Here is a 13,092-nt window from a genome sequence, read left to right on the forward strand (position 1 = left end):
TCTAATGTCATGTTGTTTATAACTAATGAACTGATTAGGGGATAAACACATCATGGAGACATTCGGCTCTCCTGCCTCAGCTCCACCACCACCCAGAGCCCACTCCCGCCCTCGCCTCTAGGCTGCCAGGCGGCTGCCAGAGGCGGACTGGGGGGTGAGCTGCGTGGGAGCCTCTTAGCTGCCTGGCCTTGCTCCCCCTCCAGGTCTCTTCTCTTTCCCCCTCTTTCTTCCCAGTGGATTTCCTTCCCTCTTTTTCCTCTGTAAATTTCCTTTCTCAGCCTCTTCTCTCTCTTTCCTCCTCTGTTATCTGTCCTTTGAAACAACCCCCCCACACACACACACCTCTAAGAGTCTGGGTCCCCAGACCCTGCTCGGTTTGTTCACCCCTTTCCTATTCTCTGCTCCAGTCTCTGCTCTCTCTCCCCCACATGCTTCCCTGACCTGGTGTAAGAAGGCTGGACTTCCTTGCTGCCAAGCTGGGGTCAGTGATCTCGCCTGCAGCAGCCTCCTAGGGAAGACAGACCAGTACCCCCTGCGCACCCCAGCTATTTAGGGGAGAGGGAGGTGGTGAGAATGAAGACTTCTGGGTTCTCTGTTTCTGCTTCATTTGATCTGGAAGGGGAGTAAAGCAATAAAACAGTGTTTCACAAGTTCCTCTGCTTCCCCAGCATTTAATACAGGTCCAAATACTGAGTTTAATGCTCAGGGACAGAAATGAGCTCTGGTGTCTTTCTTTCCAGGGCTGGGGATCCCTGGGCCCCATGCCCAGCCACTCTCCCACCAGCCCCAGCCTGACCCAAGCAGCCTCCTGCAGGGCCCTCTCCCTAAAGATACTTAAACCAAATCACAATTGTCATCATGACAACAATAAAGCAGGAAAGTGGATAATCACAGATCCAGTCCTGGTGATTTTTTCCCCCCTAAGAAGCCACAACATTTAAACTTGGTTTGCCCTGGACCGCAGGGCCTGACAAGACAATAACAACAGAAAAAGCTTTTAAAACCAATTTAGCACACGTGAAAATGTAATTCTAATGAAGAATCAATAGGCTGGCGGATCATTTTTCCTGGGACTCCTTGGAGAACCTGAGAGAGACTTTCAATCAATGGGGCCGGCAATGAGCAAAAGGGCCTGAGAGACAGTGCAGGGCAGAGAGTGAGGGCCAGGGAAACAAAGAGAGCAAGCCTGAGGCTCAGAGTTGGGACCTTTGCCTGTTTCCAGAGTCCCCTCAGCTCCCAGAATATCAGAGCCAAAGGGCCCAGGCTACTCTATTCTCCTCATGACACCTCGGGTGTGACACAGGCTGCTTAGCACCATGACCTGGGCTGCCTTCCTCTGGGCCTAGGCCCCAGCCCTGGCACTGCTCCAACCTGAAACCCTGTGTCCAGGTAACTGTGTCCAACTGGCTTAGGAGCATGCAGGGGACACTGAGCCCAGTGTGCTCCTATCCCATGAAAAATCGCTGGAGTGGGTGCCTCTCTTTGTATGGATGCCTGTTGGGTGTCAGTTTGAATCTGATAAGACAGTAGCCAGAGCAATTAAGGTGTGTGTGGGTGGTGGCAAGTCACACTTTATAAAGTATATGGACACATACTATCTCCTGCCATGCCCGTGGGAAGGGCCAAGGAGGTTATCACCCATGTAGAGAAGAGGAAACCAAGGTACAAGTACTGTGACTCAGCAGGTCATAGTCTCTCTCTCTCTCTCTCTCTCTCTCTCTCTCTCTCTCTCTCTCTCTCTCTCTCTCTCTCTGTGTGTGTGTGTGTGTGTGTGTGTGTGTGAGAGAGAGAGAGAGAGAGAGAGAGAGAGAGAGAGAGAGAGAGAGAGAGAGAGAGAGATTGGATATGGTTCTAAGTCTGACAGTGAGAGGCTATCTGTATGTGTGATCATCTCACTTGTCATGGAGTGACTATCCTGGTTAGCTGTGCTTTTTGTGTGACACAATACTCTGCCACTTTGCCTCTGAAAATACTGCTGTGTGCATAACAAAGAGAAAAATGTTGAGTTGTTTATGTATTGCTCTTCTTGGATTGGAAAATCCCCATTTGATGGGGGTGGGAGAGAGAAAGAAGAAGAAAAGAAACATGGTCAAGATCTGATGCTTTACAACTCCAGTATTTTTAAGATGCTAGTTTGGCCTTTAGTTTTCTGGAAGGATAGGAATTCATGATTTTTGTAGGAAGATTTAAAAGCCTGAACTTGGGAAACCATGAGAGAGGTTCCCCCCTGGGCTCTTGGGTCCTTCCCTCCAACTTCTTGTCCTTGGTTGAAGACTCTGGAGGAAGTTTAACTTCAGTGGCTGGGAATCCTAGTGGACTTGTATCCCTGACCATGTAGCTGGGACCACCCCCCTACCCCAGCTCTTATTGCCTTTCAGCTTGGGACTTGGGATTTTAAGCATTCTGGGGCTTGGGGGGAGGCGGAGTTTACCGAGGGTCTTCGTGGATTGGCCTCCCATTGTGATTCCTGGTGGGCGAGTGGGCAAGGCTGTTTCTTGGAGTTGGAGGTCCAGAGCCTGTGAGTAGGGGTAGAAAGTGGGGCCAATGAGGGAGAGGGGTGGCTTGTGGGTTTCGGGGCAATAGTTCTTCCTCATGAGGTGGGTTTGTGAGAAGAAAGAGTGTCTGGAAGTCGATAGGACAGAAGTGGGTGGGGTGTCCAGGACAGATTGGAAGGGCAAGACGCTGAGGGGCACACCCAAGTGGATCTTTGCTGACATCCGGGGATGAGAGCAAGCATCTGGGTGTGAGTCTGAAGGTCCAAGAAACTTTAGACCAAGGGGCCAGAAATGTTGGGGGCACCAGGGGGTGACTCCAGAGTGTGACTGGAGATTTAGAAGGGTTACCCCCAACTCATGTGCACTCAGCATTTTAGAAATGGAAAGGTGGAACTTTCCCAGTGATTCTGAGGTGGTTTGGGGCTTTTGTTTTGTTTTGAAAGAAAGGAATAATCCGAGTCCTTTGGAGGAGAGCTTGTTTGGGATTGAAGGTCGGATTCCATCACATTGATGTTAGAAAGTTCCCAGACGCTCCAGTTTGTAGCCGGTTCTGAGACCCGATGGTCCAGAAAGTGGGCTGGGAGGGGTGGTCGCTGACAATCCGGAGGAAAGGGACCGAGCACCAAGCTGAGGAGTGCGTGAGTCAGACGGAGGGTGCCCCAACCTGCGAGGCCGGCTCCTTGCGGGGAGGGTGCACGTGGAAGAGGAGGGGGCGGGGTAGGAGGGTGTGCCGGCGTCTAGACTGGGCATTGGGTCTGTGGGTGCCTCTGGCGCGCTGTCGGTTGGCCTGGGGCTGGCTCGGGACGCGGGGCGAGTGCGCGCGTGTGCGCGGGCGCAGAGCCCGGCGAGGCTGCTCCTCGTGGGGCTGTGCCGCGGCGTGGCCGGGTGTGTGAGCGCGGGCGCGGGCGCGGGCGCGAGCACAGCGCACTCCCCAGGCGGCGGGCAGCCAGGGTTATCTGAGCCGCTCGGTCTTGGGTGGCTGCGCCCAGATCTCCGGGCGGCGGCGGCGAAAGCCAGACGCACTGTCGGGCCGCTGAGGAGCCGGGCAGCCAGACCCAGGGCCAGGGTGGCGGCGGCGGCAGGGAGCAGAGCATGGAACAGCGTGCGGACCGGGCCGGTGAGAGTGGGGAGCGACCAGTCAGCGCCACAGGCAGAGGGACCTCTGAGAGGGAGGGGCGGGAAGACGGAGGGCGGACCTCACCCCTCCTTTCTGGGTTTGCGACCTGAGCTGCCTCTCTCTGCCTGCCCTCGCCACCTCTTCTAAACCTTCCATCCAAACTTTCCACCGAGAAAATGGGACTTTTCCAACTTGGCTTTGCTTTTCCTTTCTGTGGAGCGTGTACGACTTTCTCCACGTCTCGCGGCCTGTAAATATTCTTGGGAAACTTCCTCCAAGTTGGAAACACTAGGGAGGCTTTCATTTCTAGTGAGATGTGTGCGCGCGCGTGAGCGCGCGCGCGCTACTGGTGAGGGAAAACACCTGTGTGCAGCATTTTATACATTTGAATCTGAATCGAGGGGTGAGCATTGAGGTGGGAGGAGAAGGCTCAGATGGGAATCCCTACCTCTCTGGGGGTGGGTCTTGGGGGAGATGTAGCAGTCCCTTGGAGAGTCTGTGGGGGAGGGTAAACGGAGTCTGATTCCCCCAAAGGCTAAGGGGGTAAAAGGCTGCTTCTTTTCTTCCTCCCTTTCCCACTTTCCCAAGCTTGTCAGTTTGGCTGCACTGGGACCTTGGTGTGGTCCAGGGGTGGAAAGCCAAGTTTCCCAGGTGTAGTTTTGGTTGGGCCGGGAGGGAGAAGGTTGGATCAAGTTGCCAGAGTGTTTAAAGTAATTCCACAGAGATCACGGCCTAATTCTATATGCTCACTCTCTTTCTCTCTCTGCCTTACCCAATCATCACTCTCCCCTGTCACTCCCCCACTAACTCTAGCTCCAGTTCTTTGACCTGATGATCTAGGAGTTTCCCAATCCTAGACTGTCCTTTGGCCCATTCCCTGGGCCTCCAGGGCTCCTTCCTGAGTCCTTAGCCTTTGTGAAGAACCAGGACCCACGGTGTGTCAATGGTGGCCTTCTGGGTTTTTAGAGCTCTGGGCCACCCCACCTCGCCAGAGGTTTAAGTAGGGAGATCAATAGCAAACAGTTGTAATGATCTAATTAATTATGGCAAAATTAAAAGCGAGTACAAAATCAATCTCTGATGGTGTTGAAGATGGAATTCAATTGAGAGCCCATCTGTGCACCCCCTCGACCGTATAAATATGCAGCCCAAGGACAGGCCTAATGGCTAGCCTTTCCTGGGACCCTTTCTCCCCCTTTTCTTCCTCTCCTGCATTGGCCTCCCTGGATCCCTCACTCAGAACAAGTTTGCCTCCCATCACCTCCTGCCTCTGCCCTCCCCCTGCCCAGTGGCACCGGCTCCAGCTCTTCATCTTCTCACTTTCCCACTGTTCCTCCTGGTAACTTCCTCAGCCTGGCAGCCCCAAGTTGCGTTGACCAAAATCCGGTAGTCTCCCAGTAAAGCCCCCTGGGCCCATTCCCCAGCACCGGGACAAGAGAAGACAGAATGGTGGGGGACATTCTGGTACTCCCACCAGGCCCCACATTTCCTGTGCCCCAGCACCTCACCTCTAGAAACTGGACTGGGTTTCTTCCCATGTCCCTAGGGGGCCTGCGCCTACCTGCCGGTAGAGGTAGAAGGGTGGCTGCCAGGCAGCCAGGCTGAGCACCGAGTTCCCGGTCCCTTCTGTCCTTCCTTCCTTCCTTTGGCCGGCGCCAGGCTTGTGGAAGGGCGGGGAACTGCGGGCCGCTGTGCAGGAGGCAGAGGCGGGTCTGGGGGAAGGACAGCGCAGTTCCCTTCCAGGTGGCCGGGAGGAGGCTTCCGCCCCCCCCCATATTCCTTTCCTCCGCCCCCTCCCGCGCCTTTGACTCCATCTCCTCCCCAGCACAACTCCCCACCAGGTTCCCTTAGGCCGTGTCCCACAGTCTACCCCAACAGCCCTTCAGGCCCCTTCGGGCTAGTTCAATGGGACAATGACACGCACTCAAGCGAGCGTGCCTGGCACACGCTCAGGCAGCAACCGCTGCAGCCGGGTTTGGAAGGATGCGGGTTTCATTTAGTCTTGCTGAGCCTATTCCGTCAGAGAGAAAGAACGAGAAGAAAGGAGTAGGGGGAGAGGGGCAGCAGCTGGGTCCATTGTGTGGCCAGCCCTGCCTGCCTTTCCCTCCCAGAACCATAAAATAAGAGGTGTGTTTGTCCTCCTCCCTTTTTCCGCTCCTTTCTCTCCGCTGGACCGTCCCAGCAGACTGTCTGGCTCCCTATCGGTGGTGCCCTGCCCCTCCTTCCTAGGGTCTAGGGTCTCTCTTGCCCTAGAGCCCTCTCCCTCTCCGCGGTGGGCAGCTCGGTCTCAGAGCCTGGGGCAGACGCCGCCTGGCGCCTGCCCGCCCTCTTTGGCCAGGCCTCCTCACCCCTCGTGTAATTGCTGGGTTGACCTGCAGGATTGATTGTCGGCCTGCGGGAGGAGGTGGTGGAGGCCTTGGTCTCAGAGCCGAGAACAGAGGGAAGAGAGGGAGGCCCAGGACCCCGTCCTGGGGATTCACCTGAACTCAGCTGTTCCCTAGAACCACTCTGTCACCCTCCCTCCACCTTTAGGCACCCTCCCAACTGAAGCTCACTCACTCACTCACTCACTCACTCACTCACTCACTCACTCACTCACTCACTCACTCACAGAACTAAACTCTCACCCAGACTCCCCAGGCCCCCAAGAAGACCTGTCAGACAGTCTCTTTAATTGATTTGGCTATTGAGAGGGACTTCGTCCTCCCTCCTGCTCAGTTTCGTTAGCCAGGGGTCCAGACCTACAGCCAGTTCTCCCTCCCCGACACCCCCCCCCCACTCTTGGCACACAGCCGGCCTGGGACCCGCAGCTTTACCTCCGGCCTGCTCTGCTCCAGGAACAGTTACAGAAAGTTAAGAAATAACCCAGGGGCGGTTGACCCTGGAAGTATCAAGCCCAAGCACCTTCGCTAAACAGAGACCTAGCCCTTGCCTTCGAAGAAGGGATTCCATCCAGCCCCGAGGTTTCAGATTCCAGGCACGGTCTGCTCTGCAGCGGCTGGCGGAGGGTGGAGGCTCGCGGGTCCCTAGGGCAGGGACAGCTCGAGAGCCAGGGTCCATCCCTCCCTAACCCATCCCTGACGGGCCTAAACCGCCCGGTGCAAATACCCAGAGACTCCACCCCCACAATCACAGCAACTCCCATCAACAGCCCCTGGCCGGAGCCCAGGTTAGGGGACCACAGGCCAGGAGCTCAAGAGGGAGGGGGCTGGGGGCTGTCGCTAGGTGCGGCCACTAACCTCGGCGGTCCCTCCGAGAGCACCTTTTCCTGAGCCGTCTCCCCAGCCCAGCCAGACCCAGTCCCCTGTTCTCCCCTCTTCCCTCCGACCCAGTCCTTTGTCTCCAGCCACTGGGGCGCCCGGCCGGCCGTCGGCTCCGCAGGCTGGTTGGCGGGTCTCCCCTCCTTACCCGCTCCCGGCTCGAGCGCGCCTCTCTGCCAGCTCCTGTCCTCCCCACAGCTGCGGCGAGAGGAGGATCGGAGGGCGGGCGCCGCGGAGGGATCCGAGGCAGTGGCTTTGGTAGCTGCTCGCAACTCTGGGAAAACTCGCCTCGGCCCTCCCCGCCCCTCTCCAACTCCAGATCCGTGCCGCCGGGCCACGCGCCCTCGCCATCGCAGGGCTGCTGCCTCCGGCTTGCGGCCTGAACTCGCGGTTCTGCCCGGGTGTCTGAAGCTGCACTCCCCTGCCCTCCGTGTTCCCTCTCGCCTGCCCCTGACTGCCGTCTGTCCCTTCCCTCCGCGGTCCCCTTCATTGCCTCGGCCTTGAGTATGCACGTCCCGGGTCCGCCCGCAGAGTCCCCCAACCACAGCCGGGTCAGGCCGCCAGCTCCGGGCTGCGCAGAGAGGGCGGTTAATCATTACTTCGCCGGCGACATCCTCCCTCCCAGGACTCTCACTCAGGCCTGCGGGGGAGGGGAAAGAGAAGGGGGCCAGGTGGGGACCTCGCCTTCGCCCAACCCAGCCTTTGCGGGCCTGTAGACTCAGGGGCCTCCTCCAGTCCCCTTCAGCACCCCTTTCCCGCGCCCTTTCTTTTCCTCCTCTTCCCCCCTCCTTGGCCTCTGCACGTCTCTGTCGTCTGGCTGCGCCTGCCGCCGCCGCCCAGGGCTCTGGCTGGGGCAGTTTGGCTGTGGGTCTGGGGAGGACCAACTTTCTTTGTTTGGAACCGGACTCTGCCAGCTCCTCCCAAAGGTTTTGGGTTTGGGCCGACAGGCCCTAAGGGGACCACGCCCGAGGCCATGGTTAACCCAGTTTGGGAAAGGGGGTGGCCTGTAGTATAACGGATCCTCTAGCAGCTGTGCTGGTACATGGGGAGCGGCTGCAGGAAGAAGTGGGAAAGAAGGATGGAAAGAGGGATAAACTTGGCCTGTGATCAATGGAAACAAGAATCCTGAACAGAGGAACACAGAAACACACAGAAACGGGAGCAGTGAGGAGTCCCATAGAATGTCAAGCTGGACTGGACTTTGACTCCATCATCTACTGTAGCAATGTTGGTACCCAATGTTTTCCCATTGGCTGGCTACGTGGAGTAGGCAGGGCAGCTTGAATAGTTCCATTTTACAGGTGAGAAAACAGAGGCTGAAAGAAGCAAACGGATGCATAAGGTGATTGCCACTGCTTTGGATGGTCTGCAGGCGACCTGTCCCTTTCCTGCTGTGCTGAGGTCCCTGCATGCCTGCGGGGTTCGGTGGGGGGAAGAATTGGCTGTCCGTTCTCAGTTGTAGGGACATCCGTGGCCTCTTCTCTGGAGCGTTTGTCCTAACTTGGGCCTCTCTCCAACCCTGTTACCGCAGGCCCACTTCTTCCTGGCCTAACTTCTTCCCCCCCCCCTCCCGACCCCCACTCAGATGGCCCAGGGGTCGCTGCCACATGACAGGCCCGTGCCGCTAAGAGGCCGCTTTGGTGGCCAAGTGGTTCTCATTGTCGTCACCCCTCAAAGGAGCTGCGAAGGGCCGGGCAGGTCGCCGGGACCTCTGGTGAGAGAAGTAGGGTTACAGGGGGAGGGGCAGGAGGATAAAGGCCCAGCGCGTGCGCCGGGTCTGCCCAGGACCAACACGCCGAGCAGGCGGGGCGGGGTGCAGCGAGCTGGCCCCCAGGGCTGCGCCCTGGGAGTCCAAATATTAGGAACAAAAGAGGAAGAAGAAGAGTGAGGGAGGGAGCAAGGGAAACAGCGAGGAGGCAGAAATTAGGGGGTCTTAGATGAAAAAAAAAAGAAAGTAGCTTTAGGGGGAATGTGCTGCGGAGTGTGAAATTGCAGCCCATGGTGCTCCATATTGTACCAGAAGCTCTTCCAAAAAAAAAAAAAACCACCCATCCTCCAACGTGACCAGAGGGCTCAGGAGGGGGCGGGGCCGGGAGGGGGAAGGGAGGGCCGAGCGCGAGCTGGTCGGGCCGAGGCCCAGAGGGGCCCCGGGTGTGGACGCCATCCCCACTGCCGTGTTCTGAAGACGCAGAGGGTGCGCCGGCCCCCGGCAGGCAAGTGGGCCGCGGCGTCCACCCCAGAGGCTGATCTCCGGAGGAACTTTTCTGTTTTGGTAGTGGTGTTGGTAACTTCCCAAACTGGGAACAATCCAGAAAAAGAGCTTGGTGGCAGAGCTGCTCCTGGGCTCCACCCGCCTCTCCTCCCTCCTCCGTTGGTTTCTGCCTCTCTTCCCTTCGGACTAGTTTTCCCCCCTCCGTTCTAAACAGCTTTCCCCCCCTGAACTTTAATGCGTTTAATTTGGTCCGCGCTGTGGGAAGCATTTCCTGGGGAGATACATTTAATTTCGGAATTTCTAATCCCCTCCCTTAGAGCCGAGGCCCAGGCGCCCCTTGCCGCTCCCCGGGAGGTGGAAGGGGGAAGGCAAGCCCAGGACGCGGGGAGGGGCGGGGATGCCCCACCCCCGGCCCCCTGTGGCCTCGTCTCTTACCCAAGTGCTCGGCCAGCGCCTGGGCCCGGCAGGCCCAGGGGAGGCCGCCATACCGCTGCTGGCCTGGCACTGACAAAAAGCGCCAAGCAGAGGGGAGCGGAAGGGAACGAGCAGGGGACCTACATGGGCGCTGCTCTGCCTTCGACACCTGTCCTTCCAGCAAGGCGTTTAGGAGCTGCGACCGCGAGTCTCCGCTTGGCTCGATTGGGGCGCCGGTGCGTGTGTGCACTCGCCGGCCGGTCGCCCTCGGGACACTGCCCCGCGCCGAGCCAGTCGGGCCCTCTGCACGGAAGGAGGCGCTAGGGCGGGGACGCGGGGTGTCGGGCTAGCCCGGCTGGGAAGGGCACAGGGCAGGCGAAGGAGCTGAGATCCACTAGGAAGATTTATTGGGCAGATCAGATGCACAGAGGCGACTAATGAAGCAAATCCCGAGATGGGTATCAGAGCAACTCCCCAAAAGTTTATTTGCCTTTAAATTTCCGCAGGGAGGCGGGCGCCTTGTTTGAAGTGTAAATGCCCCTAGGTTGGGGGGGTGGAAAGACCGCTTTGAAAACACCAGAGAGAAAAGGTTCATTTAGAAGCAGACGGGAAAAGCAACCAACCCTGACAGGTCGGAGCCCGGGTTGTGTTTGGGGTTGGGTTGTTTTCTTTCTGTCTCTTTTCTTTTGCTTCTCCCCCCACCTCTTTTCCCCCCTTTGCCTCCCCCCACAAGTCTCTATAGAAGAAGAAAGGGAAGAACAGGAAAGAGGCCGTTGAAGCGAGAGTCACCGGCTGGAGAGAAAGCCATAGGTCAGCCCTCCACCCAGGACCCCTAGCTGAAGGCCGAGCCTGGTCGACAGGGGCACCTCAAGTGGCACCTGCTCACCAGGAGGCTCTGCTTAGCTTCTACACGGAATAGCTTGCAGGAAGCCAGCGGGGAAGCTGCCGGGGGCTGGTCCTGTTGGAGGGGGACTGCCCAGCCTGTGCAGCCCTGGGGAGGGTTCTGGAGTGGAGGGACTACCTGGGAGTCGGACTTCACTTCCCAGGGGGTGCCTAGGAAGGGCAGATGGGGTGGGGGGTCACACTCCCAGCACACTTGGTGCGGTCACCTGCTAGAAAACATGACCATCCCTCTTGTCTAAGGCAGGGACATCCATGTCATCTGAGCTCACACTCTTGGAAGTGTGACTACACATCTGCCCTTCCTAGGCACCCCCTGAGGAGTGGTTCACTTGTTGGCTCCCCTCCTCCCCCCACATCAAGCCTTAACTTCTGGGTGCACATCAGAGGAATCTTGGGGTAAAGGGCTGCTTGATCTCTGAACTGGCCTCCATGAGAAAGAAGCCTTCTTCAGGGCCTCTCAGCCCCAGGGTGTACCAGCTACTACCAACAGAGCCCACCGCACTGGGAGCGGGTCCCACTAGGCGCCTCGGCGACGGGGACTCTTGTTTTCTTTTCCCCTCCCACACGAAGTGAGTGCGTGTACGTGGGGTTGAGGCCAAAGCAAACCCGGGAGCGCCATCTGCAGGCCTCCAGGAGAAGAGACTGACCTTCGGGCCGGAGTGTGCACCTTCCACCTCAGGCCCAAGGGAACTGCCGCGGCCGCTCCGGGGAGGTGGGGGCTGCTAGGGAGGGGGTAGGGGGGGAGTGGCGTTTCTTTTTTTCTTTCTTTTCTCCCAGAAGTGATCTCACCGAGGAAGTGGGGTCAGGAAGATGCAGGATGGAGAGCCAACGTCGGGATCCCAGCGGACCCGGGCCTCTGGTAGTGTGAGGGGGTCCCAGGACCTTGTCCGGCTGAGTGCGGCCAGCGCCCCGCCTGAGGGGTCAGGGTGCCCCGCAAACCCTGGTTCCGGAGGCCTGACAGGAGTCTCTTGTTGGCTGAGGGCAGTGAGGGAGGTTTTTGACCCTAGCTCAGGCCACGGCGTCCGGAGGCGCGGGTCCCTAGCGCGTTCTTCTGCGCCGGGGCTGCTGGCGGGGCTGGGGCTTCTCCGCGCGGCGAGCGCGCCGCGCAGCCCCGACTTCGAGGAGGCGCCCTTTCCGCAGACCCAGGGACGCGAGGGGAGGGAGCGAAGGAGGGAGAGAGAGTTAAAACATCAGCTGAAGTGCCAAGATGATTTATGAGACGGGGGAAAATATTTCATAAAGATCTCCCGGATATTCTGTATTTAACCAGTTAGGAGACAAAGGGCCGCGCCTGCCTGGCTCAGGCGAGCGGACCCGGGAAAGCGAGCGAGCGGGTGGGCCGGCGCCGGCGGAGGCTGCGGAGGCTGGCCGGCGGCTGCCGCGGGAGCCGGGCCGGCGGGGCGCGCCGCGCCTCCTGCGTTCGCTCGGGATCGCAGAGCTGGCAGCGGGCGGCGCTCCGCCGCGGCCACAGCCGCAGCCGCAGCCTCAGCCTCCTCTTCTCCCCAGCCGGGGAGAGCGAGCCTCGGTTTCTTCCTGCGTCCTTTGCCGCCCGCCACCGGCCACTCCCCACTGTTTCCTTCCCCAAGTCCCCTCCTCGGCCACCCGAGGGCCCAGGAGCCAAGTGCCCGGACTCTCCCGCTGTCCACTGGGTGCCGCCGAGGCAGGTGGGTCCTTGCCGGGAGATCTTCAGCTCCATTCCAGCCCGAGCGCTCTTGGGTTGTCCAGACAGACCCCTGTGGGCCAGGGGGGCCAGCGAGGCCCCGGACGCAGCCGCCGCGCGTGGGACGCAAGAGGGCAAACTGGCAGCACTTTAGCCCGGAATGAGAATTGGGGGGGGGGGGTGTTGCGTGGGCGGGGAGGTTGGCTCCGAGGGGAAAGGGAAAGGGAGGCGCCGAGAAGGAAGCGTCGGGCTCGGGGTGGGGGGTCGGGAGGGGCGGAGGGCTCAGGTCGCGGAGTTGCGAGTCTAGATCGGGCCCGGCCGGGCGCCACGGCCCAGGCGGGCACCGGCCGCCGGGGCTGGGCGAGTTGGGGCTGCGAGCCGGCTGCGGAGCGCGGCGCAGCCCGGGTCGGGACCCGAGCGTTCGTCCGACCGGCCGCCGCTCTGGATCCTGATCTCCGGTGGATCTTATCGGGGAGTTTCGTTTCTCCGTGCAGCCGGGCTCCCGGGCGCCCCTTCCCCCTCCCTCGCTCTTCCTTCGCCCGCTGCTCCCTCCCTCCCGCTCGTTGCCCCCTCCCCTGCCCTCCCCGCGCCGGCTCCAGAGTGACAGGCACGGGGCCCTCCTCGCCGAAGCTCGGGGCTCGGGCGCTGGCGAATCACAGAGTGGTGGAATCTATTGCCTTTGTCTGACAAGTCATCCATCTCCCGGCGCGGGGAGGGGGAGGGGGTCTGGAGGGGGCTTTGCCGCTTTTAGAGAGACACGCAACGGGCGCCGCCGCGCCAGTCTCCGGCCGAGACTCCTCGCCGCCGCAACCCACCTGGGGCCAGCCCCGCGCTGCCGGCGCCGCGCGGCTCCCTCCTCCCTCCGGCCTCCGGCCGCGGCGGCGGGCGCCGGCCTGTTCCGGGGGCGGGGGCGTCCGCGCGGACCGCCCGGGATCGCTACTTCGCGGCCAACTTCGCCAACTCGCGGGCACTTGGAGCGGCCCCGCTCCCGCCCGGCGCCCTCGGGCCGCCCCCGCCCGCGCCCTCGGCGA

The 13,092-nt window shown here is 60.0% G+C and overlaps 1 protein-coding gene across 1 annotated transcript in view; it reads left to right on the plus strand.

The window, feature by feature from the left end:
* The first annotated feature begins 3,587 nt into the window (after positions 1 to 3,587).
* PAX2 (paired box 2) overlaps positions 3,588 to 13,092 on the plus strand; it is a 93,711-nt gene continuing 84,206 nt past the window's right edge. The window contains exon 1 of the mRNA XM_075533966.1: positions 3,588 to 3,612. Within this exon, the coding sequence (XP_075390081.1) occupies positions 3,588 to 3,612 (25 nt within the window). The remainder of the gene's footprint in view (positions 3,613 to 13,092) is intronic.

Source organism: Tenrec ecaudatus, chromosome 16 (assembly GCF_050624435.1).
Source record: "Tenrec ecaudatus isolate mTenEca1 chromosome 16, mTenEca1.hap1, whole genome shotgun sequence".
Lineage (NCBI taxonomy): Eukaryota > Metazoa > Chordata > Mammalia > Afrosoricida > Tenrecidae > Tenrec > Tenrec ecaudatus.